Source organism: Tinamus guttatus, unplaced genomic scaffold (genome assembly GCF_059628265.1).
Source record: "Tinamus guttatus ecotype Peru unplaced genomic scaffold, ASM5962826v1 Tinamus_guttatus_pri_ptg000026l, whole genome shotgun sequence".
NCBI classification, from domain to species: Eukaryota; Metazoa; Chordata; class Aves; order Tinamiformes; family Tinamidae; genus Tinamus; species Tinamus guttatus.
Genome location: NW_028288560.1, coordinates 1,350,003 through 1,363,286, shown reverse-complemented (window position 1 = coordinate 1,363,286; position 13,284 = coordinate 1,350,003). Strand labels below are relative to the sequence as shown.

General features: G+C 51.6%; 1 protein-coding gene across 1 annotated transcript in view; it reads right to left on the bottom strand.

The window, feature by feature from the left end:
• Positions 1-360: 360 nt before the first annotated feature.
• The window catches only part of RAD54L2 (RAD54 like 2), a 34,706-nt gene continuing 21,782 nt past the window's right edge, over positions 361-13,284 (bottom strand). Inside the window, 17 exon segments of the mRNA XM_088527222.1 lie at positions 361-1,648; positions 1,865-1,957; positions 2,502-2,591; positions 3,092-3,288; positions 3,400-3,596; positions 4,347-4,522; positions 5,541-5,746; positions 6,056-6,155; positions 6,903-7,018; positions 7,304-7,422; positions 8,031-8,269; positions 8,272-8,281; positions 8,821-8,998; positions 9,777-10,119; positions 10,817-11,013; positions 12,284-12,417; positions 12,695-12,877. Coding sequence (XP_088383348.1) covers positions 660-1,648; positions 1,865-1,957; positions 2,502-2,591; positions 3,092-3,288; positions 3,400-3,596; positions 4,347-4,522; positions 5,541-5,746; positions 6,056-6,155; positions 6,903-7,018; positions 7,304-7,422; positions 8,031-8,269; positions 8,272-8,281; positions 8,821-8,998; positions 9,777-10,119; positions 10,817-11,013; positions 12,284-12,417; positions 12,695-12,877 — 3,567 coding nt within the window. The 3' untranslated portion in view covers positions 361-659.

Here is a 13,284-nt window from a genome sequence, read left to right as displayed (position 1 = left end):
CCTGGGCCGGGGAGCTCCCCCTGCCCTCCCGCCGCAGCCGGGCCCGGCCGGGCGCCTCCGACTCGGTGTCGTTCAGATTTGAAGAGGACGATGAACAAACCATATTTTTTTTTTCTCTCTAACATCAAAATCTCCCTCCCCGCCCAAACACGCACAACAGAGAAGCCCTCCCGCCCCGTCCCCAGTAAAAACGCTTCGTCCCCAACCCCGGCCGCAGCGGCCCCGGCCGCGGGGGACGACTTCACAGATAAGGCAGTTTACGGGGAGGCAGCCGGGCCAGCGGTCGAGGCTGGGCCTCCAGGCCCCAAAGCCTCCCCCTTCCAGACAAGACAGAGAGAACAGAGACAGACAGACAGACAGAGTGGGGAGGTGGGGGGAGGGAGGCTCTCCTAGGGTCTGCGCCACTGCTCCCCTCCCTGCCCCGGCTCTCGCTCCCCTCGCAGCTCCGCTCCATCCCCCCAGCTCCCAGTACAGTTCAGATCCTCAACAGCTAAGAACCAACCAAACGGAACAAAAAGAAACCAACCAACCCCCCCACCAGCCCCTTCACATCCTTCTCCACCCGATGCCATGACCCAGAGGGGAAATCCTGCCTCCCAAAAAGGTCCTGCAACACTGGCCTCCTAAGCTGAGCTGAGACCGAGCAGGAGTCGGGCCCGTTATTTCCCTGTGATCTCTATAACATCGTCGTCTTTGTCCTCGTCATTGGAGCTGCATCCCACCTCCGGGACCTCCTGGGGTTCAAACTGAGGCACCTGGGACCGAAGGAGGCCCCCGGCCGGATAGCCCGCGTGAGGGGACACGTAGCCAGGGTAGGCAGACGCCATGCTCCTGGGAAGGCTGCTAGGCAAGACGGGGGCTGGGAAAGGAGCAAACATCCTGGGCTCGGGCAGGAGTGACTGTGTGAAGGGAAGCGAGTAATTGGGCAGCACCCCCGTCAGAGAAGGGTTTAGCATGAATGAGGGGACGCTGGCGGTGGCTGAGGTAGCAGCAGAAGAGCTGGCGGTGCCGGCTGTCAGCAGAGGGTCAGTAGTCACAGGGAACACCAGATGAGGGTCTGGGAGTAAATTGGGCAGCTGGTAATAAGAGGAGCCAGTGCCCACGTATAAGGAGTTTCCTGGCTGGGAGGCAAATGGATGGGTTAGGTTGTGGTTTAAAGAGACAGGAGGCATGGCGAACCCACCAGAGACGGGGTACCCGTGTTCGTACGGCTGCACGGACGCTGGCAACTGGCGCTTTTTCTGCTGCCTGCGGGCTTGTTCCTCCGGAGCTGACGGCGAGGTCGATTTGCGCTTGTTGCCCCGTAAGTCCAACACAGAGTGGGCATCGATGTGCTGGCTGGTGGCCGGCAGGGCCGCGGGGGCGGCAGGAGCCATGCAGGGAATGCCAGCGCGCTGCTCGGCTCCGCGGGCTGCGAAGCCACTCGCGTTGTCCATGCGGGCCGGGTGGCCCTGGGCCGCGTGGGCGCTGGGGGAGTCGTGGCGGGACTCGCGGGCAGCGGCCGCCTCGGCGTACTGCTGCAGCTCGCTGAGGATCTCGGGGCTGTCGGGGGAGAGGGGCCGCGTGAGCTCCTCCGCGCTGGGGAGCTGCGGGGATGAGGCACTGTGTCTGCCGTTGCTCGTGGACTCCAGCGGGGAACTCTGGGAGCCTGCGAGAGAGGAGGGGGAATGGCTGAGAAGGACAAGCTCAGGAAATCCTGGGGGCCAAAGGGACAGGGAAGAGGCAGGAGTGACAGGAAGGAGTGGACAACGTGGGCACGCTGTGAATGCTGGCCCGATGGGAGAAGGCCAGGGGCCACCACCCAACAGAGCCGCAGGTGGGAGAGCTCTCGAGCAAGCCCCACGCAGCGCCTGCGAGCCTCTACCTGAGGCAGCCGTCCGACGGTCCTCGTTGCCCTTTGGCTTCCCAGTGGTCCGGATAGCAAAAATCCGCCCGTCGCTGGTCCGGATGTATGTCCCTAGAACAGAGACCGAACACCATCGTGCGTGACTTCTGGTCTCACCTTTGGACCACGGAGTGGTGAGCCAGCAAGGCTGCCCAGGCAGCAGGAGCACAGCAGTGTGGCCCATGAAGGGAGATTAGGGGAACCTCTTGCCTCCTTCCTTACTCCCCACCTCCCTTCTTTCAGCTTTCCTGGGCTCAAAGCTTCCCCCTCTCAACGTGACACTTGGCACGTGGGGCTAAATTGGATCTGGGAGCGCTAGGACGTGCTTGGCTGTCCCAGTATGTGCAGCGGGCGCTGCACGAACAAGAGGCCTCGCACTGAAGTTCAACAGCTCCTCTTAGAGGCCGGAGTAGCCACAACAGGAACCATTCCTGGTGCACGGGCTACAGGAGCCCACCAAAGCACAGCTCACAACCGAGCCACTGCAGGGTCCAGATCTCTTCCCCTTCCCACCTGTTTTCCTCTCAAAGGACTGATTTGTGCCTTTCAGTCCTTTCTTTGCTGATTAGCGTTGTTCAGGTCTCCATCCGCAAATCCTACTGAGACAAGGCCTTACCTTTAGTCCCTCGGATGATGTGGATGCTCTCGCCCGCACTGATTCTTGCCTGCACATCGGTGGACGTGTTTGTACCCGGAATCACAATATCTGGCAGAGGGAGGAAACGAAGCAGTGTCTGTGAAACTGCACACCAGCCACAGGCAGGAGCAGGAATCGCCCCCCCGAGCCCCTTTGCTTGCAGCACACTTGTTTCGCCCACGTGCTGTGCTTTTCTGAGTAACACCAAGGCAGCAGGAGCAGGAAAGTGCAGGGCGCTCAGGGAGCAAAACCCAGGAAGCTCTGGCACAAGGTCTCTGCTGTCCCGAAAAGGACAAGCGTCTCCTCTCTGCTGCAGGCAGTACTGCAGACCCTCTTACAGTGAGCTCGCTCCTATCAGCCCACCAGGTCTTCACCCCTTGCGCAACCACACGGAAAGCCCCCAGGCCCTGGGGAACCCCTCAGGTACAGACAGAGGCAACAGCAGCAGCTCTGATGCCTCTATGCCCACAGTCACGGGAGAAATCTGGAGGACAGACCGAAGGAGAGGTTGCCACCCGCCCCGTCATGATCTCGGGTTGTCTGGGCTCAGTCCTGCAGCAGCAGCTCACCTGTGGTGGTGACAATCTTCTGCACAAGGACGCCAGCTCGCTGGAGATAGTTGATGGGGAAGTTGACAGCAGGGTTGGAACCCGAGGCTGATCCCACAGCGCCCATGGGGACATGCCGGGGCATCATAGGAATGGGGGTGGACTGAACTGGGCGGACACTCGCCACTGGCTTGTCCTCACCCTTGAGGGTTGGTCGCCTAATGAGAGAGAAGGAGGAAAATAGAGCATCTCTGCTGGTGGGGCTAGGCTTCCTCCAGCCCATGCTTCAGCCTGCACCATGGCAAGGCAAGGAAGAGGCAGGTACTCACCAGTTCCTCTGGCTGAAGGCAGGGATACTCGTCAGACTCTGGTCGCTGGCTGGGTAATACTGTGCGTAGGACGGCCGGGTGTAGGGGACGGATGCTCGTTTCTCCTCCTCGTAGCTCTTCTTGGCTGCTTTCTTCTCTGCTTTGGTCAACTTGTGCTCCTTGCGGTCGATGAGCAGTGACTCGTGCTGAAAAGGCTCCTGCAAATCCACAGCAGGGAGGATGTGACACCAACACACCACAAGAGGGAACCAATACGCTCCGCAAGGCAGCCACCCTGTCCCCGTGTGCCAGCGCGGTCCTCATCCCAGACCAGAGCGGAGAGGGAGGGTTACAGGCAAAGCTGCTCATGGGGTGCTGTGTCCAGCTGCACGTGTGGACATGATGGATTTGAGGAATGACTGAGTGTCAGCTGAGCTGTCACATCTGCCCAGGTAAGGCCCTCGCTCACTGCAAGTACACGGCAAAACCCACAACCTGAAGACCCAGCTAAGGGCACGGACAAGGCATCACAGTGACACCTGAGCCTCACCATGGCCAGCCACAGGCCCAGTCTGCAGCAGCGCCCTGCCTGCAAATCCTCCCCAAACACAGCCAAGTGTTAGTTGTCCTGGCATCACCCCCTTGTTCTAAAAATCACTCCAAGAGGAGAGTTAGCACCAAGCCAGAAAACGAGATCGCCAATTCCTTGACACAGCATCCAAAGGGAGAAACAGCTGCCTACAACTTGCCTCCAAACCTGGGCAGCACAGAGGAAACTCTAAGTGTGTTGGAGATATTGCAGGGACGAACAGGGCTCTCAAGGGCCTCTCTAGAGACATGCATCCCTGTTCCCACCAGCATACACAGGCGTGTGCCTTGCCACCATGTCCTCATCGCACAGCCTGGGACCTCTGCTCCTCCTCCTGCCCGTGCAGGGCAGCACCACCAAGCAGGCAGGTCGGTCTTACCTTGGTGATGAGGTGAGGATACTTGAGACAGGCCAACTGTAGAACAGACTCCTTCATCTTGCTTGGATTGAGGGAGAGCTGAGCAGGGTCAGATTCCTCTTCTACAAAATGCAGCAGATTCTCCACCTCCCGTCGGGTAAAGTTCAGCACTGGGTTCAGATCATCCACCACCCGATCTGGAAAAGGGAGGGGAGCGAGCAGAGAAGGTAAGAAATGGAAACTCCTGCCCATTCCCATCCTAAAATAACGCCCTCCTCCTAATCTGCACTTTCCTCAGAAGCCTCTTGCAAAAACCAGGGAGGAAAATCATCCACCATGTTCAGTGATGAGGCTGTTTTGAGCAAATAGGGCTGACAAACGCCTTGTGCTCCAGCCAGCACAGCAACGTGGCACCGGCCACTGAGATGCTGGACACAGCAACGAGATCGTAGTTACACAAGCCCTGGGACAGGGTATGGTAAAGCCACACCAGGATGTGTCTCCCACCACATCCCACCCAAAAGGCTCAAGTTAACAACTGATATATGCAGAACTTGGGTCAGACATGCAGAAAAACATCCACAATGGCTCCCTAACAAGGGCCTGAAAACTTCCCTTGGACTTGCCTTCTGGTGCACGGGACAAACGGGAGCACAGGGAGACAAATATCTGCACCCAGGACTCTCCTGGGAGCAAGGCCAACTGCCAAGAAACTCCCTCTTGAGTGCAAAAGACGGGACACTGAGCCAGTCACATTGGGCTGCTGCTTCTGGACTTGATTTCAGAGAGAAAGGAGGACTGTTTCGGGGTCAGCACAAGGCCGTGCAGACTCAGTGCTACTTCCACTCCGATCTGTGCTGCTCCAACCTGCAGTGCAGGAGCCCAAGCAAAGCTGAAGGCGCAGCAGACCTGGAGCTGCAGTGTGCAGCAGTGAAGGCAGCTGGCCCAGAGTGGGGCTGGCAGCACAACCTTGTTGTGGATGGTGCTTCTACAACCCCTACTGCTCTGCCCTCCATTTCTTACTGGCTCTGGTATGATTGTCAATTGATAAACATTAAACATTATCTTAAAAGAACACGTTTCTATCATTTCTTTACTTCCTTGGTTTTCCACTTCTTTCTTCTTTTAAAAAAAAGGTATTACGAAAATCACAGAAATAGGACTAAGAGCCAAAAGCAGAAAAAGCCAAGAGTCAAATGCTGTGTTCACACTTACCTGACATGCCTTGCTTGGAGATCTGACGGTCGTAGATCTTCTTCTCGAGGGTGTAATCAGAAACCAGCCGGTAGATGTGGCATGGCTTCTTCTGCCCATAGCGGTACACTCGGCACACAGCCTGGGCGTCATGGCACGGGTTCCAAGAAGCATCAAACACCACCACTCTGTTGGCTCCAATGAGGTTGACACCCAAACACCCAGCCCTGCAAATCAAAGACAAATTTCCACCTGTTGCCTTGGCCAATTTCCAAAGCTTTTAGGCAGGAGAAGCCATTGCGGCCAAGAGTCCATGGTGTGTCTACGGAAAGTTCTTTCCAGTCATATAGGCAATTTCAAAATGACTTCTGGTTTCTAAGACTGTTGCTAACGGTATGCAGAGGACTAGGGCAAAACCCCTATGCCCACAGGGAACTCAGATGCAGACAGCCCTATTGCTGAAGGAAACTGGAGAGCTGAAAGCCCACGTGCCCGCACAGCATCAGCACAAGCCCCGGCTGCTGCAGGCAACTTACCGTGTGGACAGCAGGAAGAGCCAGACCGATGTGTTGCTGGGGTCATTGAACTGGTTGATCAGGCGCTCCCTTTCCGAGGCAGAGGTGCTGCCATCCAGTCCTGAGAAGGAAATGAAAGATGCATTTAAAAACTCTGTATAAGGGATTTCGTCAGAACCAGCCCACTTTCCCAACACTGGGCTTTGTTCCCAACCCGTTTTGGATCCTCTTCAAGTCCTACACTCCAAGACCTCCGTGTCCCCAGGTTGCTGTAATGCAGCCAGCTGGCTCTTTCCAACCAAAGGATGAAACAAAACATTACTCAAGCCTGGCAAGCCCAAGAACAGGAGGGCTACAATCACCTTGCGCTTTAAGGGTCTGTATTAGACCTTACACAAGCAAAAGCAGCAGGCCCAAAGTCCCCAAGTACCCTGGGAGCTCGAGAAACGAGGCGAAAGCCAACTGTGCAAGCCTTTGGCAAACCCCACAGACTGGATCTCAGCACAGAGAGAAGCAATCTAAAGGAGGGTGGTGGGTAGCGCGTCTCCCTTCCTGGGCACCAGCTTGTTCCTGGCAGCTCCGCAAAACCAGGAACACCCTACGCACCCCTCCCCTCAGTCCTGGCCCATAAAGCAGCCCCACCAAGCAGCAACCCACACTGGTTAATCAAATTAACTAATCAAACTGTTTTTCTGAGCAACTAAATGAGTTCAGTCTCAAAGAGACTTCATCATGTGAATGTTCTAGAAGAAGAGCAGCTGCACATCCAGGGAAAATTATGAGAAGACAGTGAACTCTTCCAGGAATGAATCCATCACAGAGAATCAGACTGCATCATACCAAAAGAGGGAGGACAGGTTGCACTCACTGTAATAGTTGATGTTTCGGACCCAGTTGTGAACCCCACCGTCTGAACCTGGAGGACTTGGTATTGGTCTCTTTGCCAAAAACTCTTCGATAACGGATAACGTGGACAAGCTCTGGCTGTAAAAGCGAGATCTCTGTTCAGGAGAAAGTCTCAGCAGCAAAACTGCAATATCACAACTCCTCCCCAACCACGCTAGCACTACAAGTTGTCAAACTCTGCCTGCTGCAGCACACCTCTTGCTATCAAACTTGAAGGGGAAGGAAGTATAAAATCTATGGAGGATCTGGTACAACAAAAGAGAAAAGGGGAACTTCCACACAATTCACTCTATGTAACAACCTCCTAGCATGACTTGCAATTTCTCCAGATCCAGTAAAGTCAACCACTGGCACTTCTCTTACCTGAAGACCAAGATCTTGTCTCCAAGCTTCACGCTCTCCTCCACTAAGTGGAACAGTAACACCATCTTGGGTGAGTTCTCCAAGACTCCTGTCTGGTAATCACACAAGATGTCTTTGGCCTATCAAGAAACGGGAGACTATTACAGGTGGAGTTGTTTATTCCCTGTTTAGTTCAACAATCCGGTCTCAAGCTGATAGAAATAAGTCATTGCATAGAGGTAACACACCCCAGAGAGGTCCATCTGACAATGTTACGCTGCTGCTGCCTGCTATTTCAGAAGCTCCAAATGACAAACTTCCCGGAGTGTGGATAAATGAGCATCCTCCTAAGCCCTCTCCTGACTCCCTGCTCTTATCTCGAGATTGCTCTTACAGTCCACTAGAGAGTTACCACCATCTTATATACATTAAACTTCAGCCAAACACTTCTTTGGGATAAGAAAGTCCACAGCTCTTTAGTGAGATTAAAACGATTTATGAAAAAGTGCCGCCTGCATTCCAGGCCCATGAGAAGCCCCAAGGCAACCACGCAGAGCCATGCACACATGCTGATGGAGATGCTACCAAGAGAGCTCTGTGGCAGAGAAAATGGATGAGAAATCCCAGCTCTCAAACCTCTTCTTCAGAAAACTGCCCAGACAAGAAATAGAGTCTTTGAGAGAGCAAGTGGCTAGTCTTTGTTTACCGTAACACTCCAAACAAGGTGCTTTCCAGCAGTGATACTCACCCACTCATAAGTAACAACCTGATTCGCTCTTTCCTGAAAAGGGTTGAAGCCAACGCTCTGGAGGAACTTGCTGTTGGTGGCCTCTCCAACGGGTGATGCCAAAGCATTACTTTCTGTTTTGACTTTAATTCCCTGAGGCTGGCAGCGGGAATTGCTACTTGCTGTGCTAAGGTCATCCACGTCCAAATCTTGCTCATTTGCCAGATTCTCCTTTTGAAGAGCTTCATACAACACATCTGGTGGTTCCAGATCTAAAAGGGTAAGAAAAATGATGGTTAGGCCTGTGTTGGCCTGCTGCCTGCCAAGGTATGTGGACTGAAAGTCCCCACGGCTATTTGAAGAAAAGAATTAACATTGGCATCATCTATTCACCATGTCCACACGGGATTTTAGGGCTCTGCACAGAAAGCTGGGTTGCCTATAACACAACAAACACAGAGGAAGCTGCTAGTTCACACTGCAGCAGGTGAATGCCTAAGGTATCAGCCCAATATCCAGATTTACTGGTTCACATGATGTTACTGGTTCATTGCCAGTTTCTTGCATTCTTGCAACTCCTGCATCCCAGTTCGGAATTGCTGAGGACAGCAAATCTGCTGGACCACAGCAGGGAACTCTGTAGAGAGAAGCTCTCTTCTGGTTAAGATGCACCTGGCCAAGCACACTTTTTTTTTTTTTCCTTATGTTTTGATTAATATTCCTGCCTTTTCTTTACATACTGCAATTGCAATACATATTACAATTCCTTACATATTGCAATATTTCTTTGCACCTCTTGCCAAAATCTTACCTTACAACAGACGCAGAAAGCTTTAAGAGGGTTCAGTCCCAGCCAGCCACTGTTGCCTGCATCTCGAAACCGGTTCATGAACTCCGTATAAAGGGCCCGCTGGATCTTGGATAAACGTACCAAAATGACATGTTCCTCCTTAGAGGGGAGCTGAACTTTTAGCACATTGTGGCCTCGTCTGTGGAAGCAATAAAGGAAGATAAATAGAGGGAAGGGAACTTACCAAGCTGGGCTCTGCAGCTGCCTGCAGGCTGTGATTTCTTGTCCAGCTAGCTGCAAGGAGAAAGCCCTCCAGTCTCAGGCTTCCCTGACACATGACACTCGTGAGATACTGCTACCAACGGTCCCAAAACCAACAACAATTAGCACAGCTAGAGAGGTCTCAAATGTTAGGATCTCCTAGCACAGGTCACAGTGTTAAGAGGAGTGATGAAAGACTTTTTTCCATGACAGCTGAAAAATGTAATTAAGAACTAAGACTTATTTTTGTTCTACCAGTGACTTTTCCTAACGGAGAGTTAATAAAATACTTTCAAATTCTTGGGTGGAAGACGTCAAAGGAGCGCACATCCAAATTAGCTATTAAGACATCAAAATAAGCCTGAGGTCCTTCTAGTGCAGTTAGAGGTGCTGTTCTTCATAACCTACATGTACAGTACCAGAGGAAATTAACTTTATTTCTAGTCCAAACGCAAAACTGAATCATAAAGATGGCTCTTCAGCTGGCTGACCAAACGAGACACATCTGAGACAAGTACAGAGCTCGTCTCCTCTGTGGTTTTCTCCATATGCTTAAGACCCTTCCACAAAGAAAGATAAGGTAGCTGTATAGAAGTCAAGCCCAAGATGGCCACATGATTAGCTGTACTGCATAAACTCGGCACACAAGCAAGCTGAGCTGGGCTAAAGGAGCTGTTTGCAGGGACTGGACTAGTAAGAAGCCCCTGGGGACTCACCGTTGCACAAAGCCCTCCAGTAGGCTATGCAGGACGTGACTGCGATACCTCATGAGGCGGACGTCTTGAGGGGTGCTGTCAATACACTGCCCATTGAGGATGGGGCGCTCGAACATGTTGCTGAATTCCTGCCGCGAGCCTAGGAAGTCGGGCCGGACAAAGTCCACCATGCACCAGTACTCAATGAGGTTGTTCTGGAGCGGGTAGCCAGTCAGCACCACTCGGCGGCGGGAGCGGATGTTCTTCAGTGCCTGCGATGTGCTGGCGTGGCAGTTCTTGATCCGGTGGCCCTCATCACAAATAACCACGTCTGGGCCAGGGCGAGACAAGGCTTTCTCAATCCCTGAGGACAAGGGACAACAAGTGCTGGTTTAAGACCAAGTTCTGCCTTTACACGGTCATCAGCTTCAGAAAAGGAAGAAGGGTAGATATACAAGGTGAAGAGCAATATCCATTGGTGGCAGAGATCAAGACTGATTTGGGGAACCAGATGTGACCAGACACAAGTTCCCATTTAGCGTACGTAGTAACGACCAGATACCTGCTGATGGCCCACGTGGAGCAAGTTGGGCACCTTGTATCAGATGCTAGTAGAAAACCTCACACAGACAACCCCAGTGTCAGCGTATTGACTTCTGCAGCCATCGTAAGAAATGAAAGACTGAACAGGAACTAAACTGCCTTCTGTCAGGATGAGCGTCAGACTTGCTGAGCAAGACCTGGCCGCATCAGGGATGTGGAAAGCCAGCAAGCTATTCTAGACTTGTTCTGACACCTAGGAGTTCAGTTTCTAGCCAAACTTGCGGAAGAGACCTGAGAGCACCTTCAATACCACTAGCAATGGATCACAAATCCATCCACCATCAGCTTCCTGACACTACTGCCGCATACAAAAAAGTAATTGTTCTCAGCAGCTAAGCATGGTTATTATCCACTCTGTTATCTTACAGATATAAACAATTACAGGTTATTTCCCTGTGCTGCCAGAGTTGGTAGAGCTGGACAGGAGAATCATGTTTTTTTGGGGACTGGACTCCGACCTTTCAGAAGCTCCTGCTGCCGGTCTTCCTCGTCCAAGTCAATAATGACAGGGCCAGCTTGTTTCTTAGTTTTCTTCTTCCTGCCAGCTGCAAAGGACTTCTTCAGTGAGAGGAGCCGGTACATCTCATAGCCCATCAGCAGCACACCACCCTCTATCACCCAGTCATTCACCACCTTTGCACGTGCAGCCGTTGTCCTGCAAAAAGGGGGAAAAAAGAACAAAAACAGAACTGTAAGCTGTTTCTTCAGTTTCAGTTGCAACCATTGCCGCTGAATCGGAGCCTGCTGAACAAAAAGACCCGTTCAATTAATTAAAGCACTTTCTGGCATTATATTGAACAGAGGAATACAATGAAGCTCTTTTTAGGAGACAATCTGATAAAGAGGAGAAGGAACAAGCCCTTCAGTGTGCTGGGGGCAGCAGGGCTGAGAATGGCAAATCCTAACAGGAACTGAGCTGCAGAAGTCTGTCATGTGTGAAACTGTATCAAATTTGAGTGCATCCTTTTAGAAGAGCTGTTGAGAAGATGGCCTCTGCAAAAACGCATTTTCCGTTCGAGCTGCTAATGTACACGGTCACACTCTTCTACTCGTTACCCCCTGCCCTCTCTTCCAGTGTGAGGGTCCCTCAATTACCCCTTGCCTGCTGGCTATTCTTTCCCTGCTAGCTGCTCAGAAGTGGTTCAGATAAAGACTCTGTCCTTCCTCAGCCTTCCCAGAGTGCACACAGATGCCACCCAACACTAAACACACGGCCAGAGTAGCATCAGCAGATTCAGGACCTCAGCGTGCAAGTGTGTGAGCAGAGCTAACAAACTGTCATTCCCAAGGATCACTACACTGTCTGATCTATGCAAGACAGATGACCAGGAAAGAAGCCGAAATCCACTAGCCAAGAATACTCCACATCCGAATGTAACTCCATTAAGTGATCTCTCCTGTCAGGACATTAAGCTTGGCATAGCTTCCCAAAACCCCTTAAGGGAAATACGACCCACAGAAAGATACAGTGTTGGGGTAGAGGAATCCCTAAGTAGGTGAAAGTTTTCAGGGAAAAAAATTGAAAATACAAGAGACACATGGCGCATGTCCCAGGAGTCCCAGGACTCTGCTGGGATTAGCAGTGCAGCACCACAAACAAACCATGGCACTTCTGCTGGTCCTTACAGAAGTAGCTCCTCCTCTGGTAACTGGGTTCTTGTTCTCAGTAGGTATGGAAGAACAGAAAGGTGAGTCAGCAGCGTAAGAAGAAAGTACAGGACATAAGTAAATAACAAAAGAGACAGCAAATCTCTTCCAGGTGCCAAAAACTTGACAAAGGAGACGACACGCAGCAAACGCGGAGTGAAAGTATCTGGGAGTCTAGGGCACAGATCCGCCAGAACTAAACACCCTACAACAGCCATCTGGCAACAGTTCCACAAGCAGCAGCCTAAGAGCTCAAAAGGGCTTTTACTGGCACCTACTTGTGTTCATCATTCAGGATGTGGACTTTGAAGGTGCGGGGCTGGACTTCTTTGGAGTTATAATCAGCAGGAAGGTTTTCAGGTGCTGGGAGCCACATGTTGAATTCTGCTAGCCAGTTTTGGAGCGTATTCACCTGAAAAAGTTAGCCATGGAGGGATTGAAAACCCAGTTAATTTTGGGCACTCAGGATTTTAAAAGCAGAAATGAGAGCAGGGAATGCCACTGAGCTGTGCCCAGAAGGAGCAGACCACAGCATGCAAACTCAGGGACACAGGGAAGGGAGCAGGAGACAAGAAGGGCTGAGGTTATGACAGAGCTTGCTGGGAGCTGGGACACCAATCAACCTTCGCTACGAAAAGAAAGGTGGTGCAAGGAAGTTCATGAGTCAGCCCTTCACACAGGCTACTTACAGGTACAATGGCAAGAACAGTCTTTGCTTCTGTGTGCCGAAAAAGTACATCCAAGAAAGAGATGACCTGTATGGTCTTGCCCAGGCCCATGCTATGTGCTAAAATACACCCAAACCCGCTGCTGGTTTTAAATCTCTCCAAGGACTCCACCAAGTTGTCATAGAGGAATCGGATTCCACCAATCTAAGAGAGAAGAGTAGAAAAGGTGTCAAAAAGGTGGGAGAAAACAACGAAATGGGTACATATTTACAGAGTGACAAAAACATGGACTCAATCAACTTTTAAAACACAAAGGGGACATTTTAAGTTCACTGCAGTATTTTAAGCTAGGCAGGACTCAGAAGGAGGCTATTTTTAGATACTCATAAAACTTTCTGAGAAGATGATACCAATAAATCTCACATTCATTTGGAGCCAAAGAATTTGAGTTGGGGTTGGTTAGTTTGTTTATTAACATAATTTGATCTTAAAAATGCTCATCTAAACATGCAAGGAAAGCATTCCTGCTTGTTCTTCCCAGATAGCACCACACCATCCATCACCAGGCTGCCCAGCTAAGAAACTTCTTGGACAATGCAATAAACTCTCAT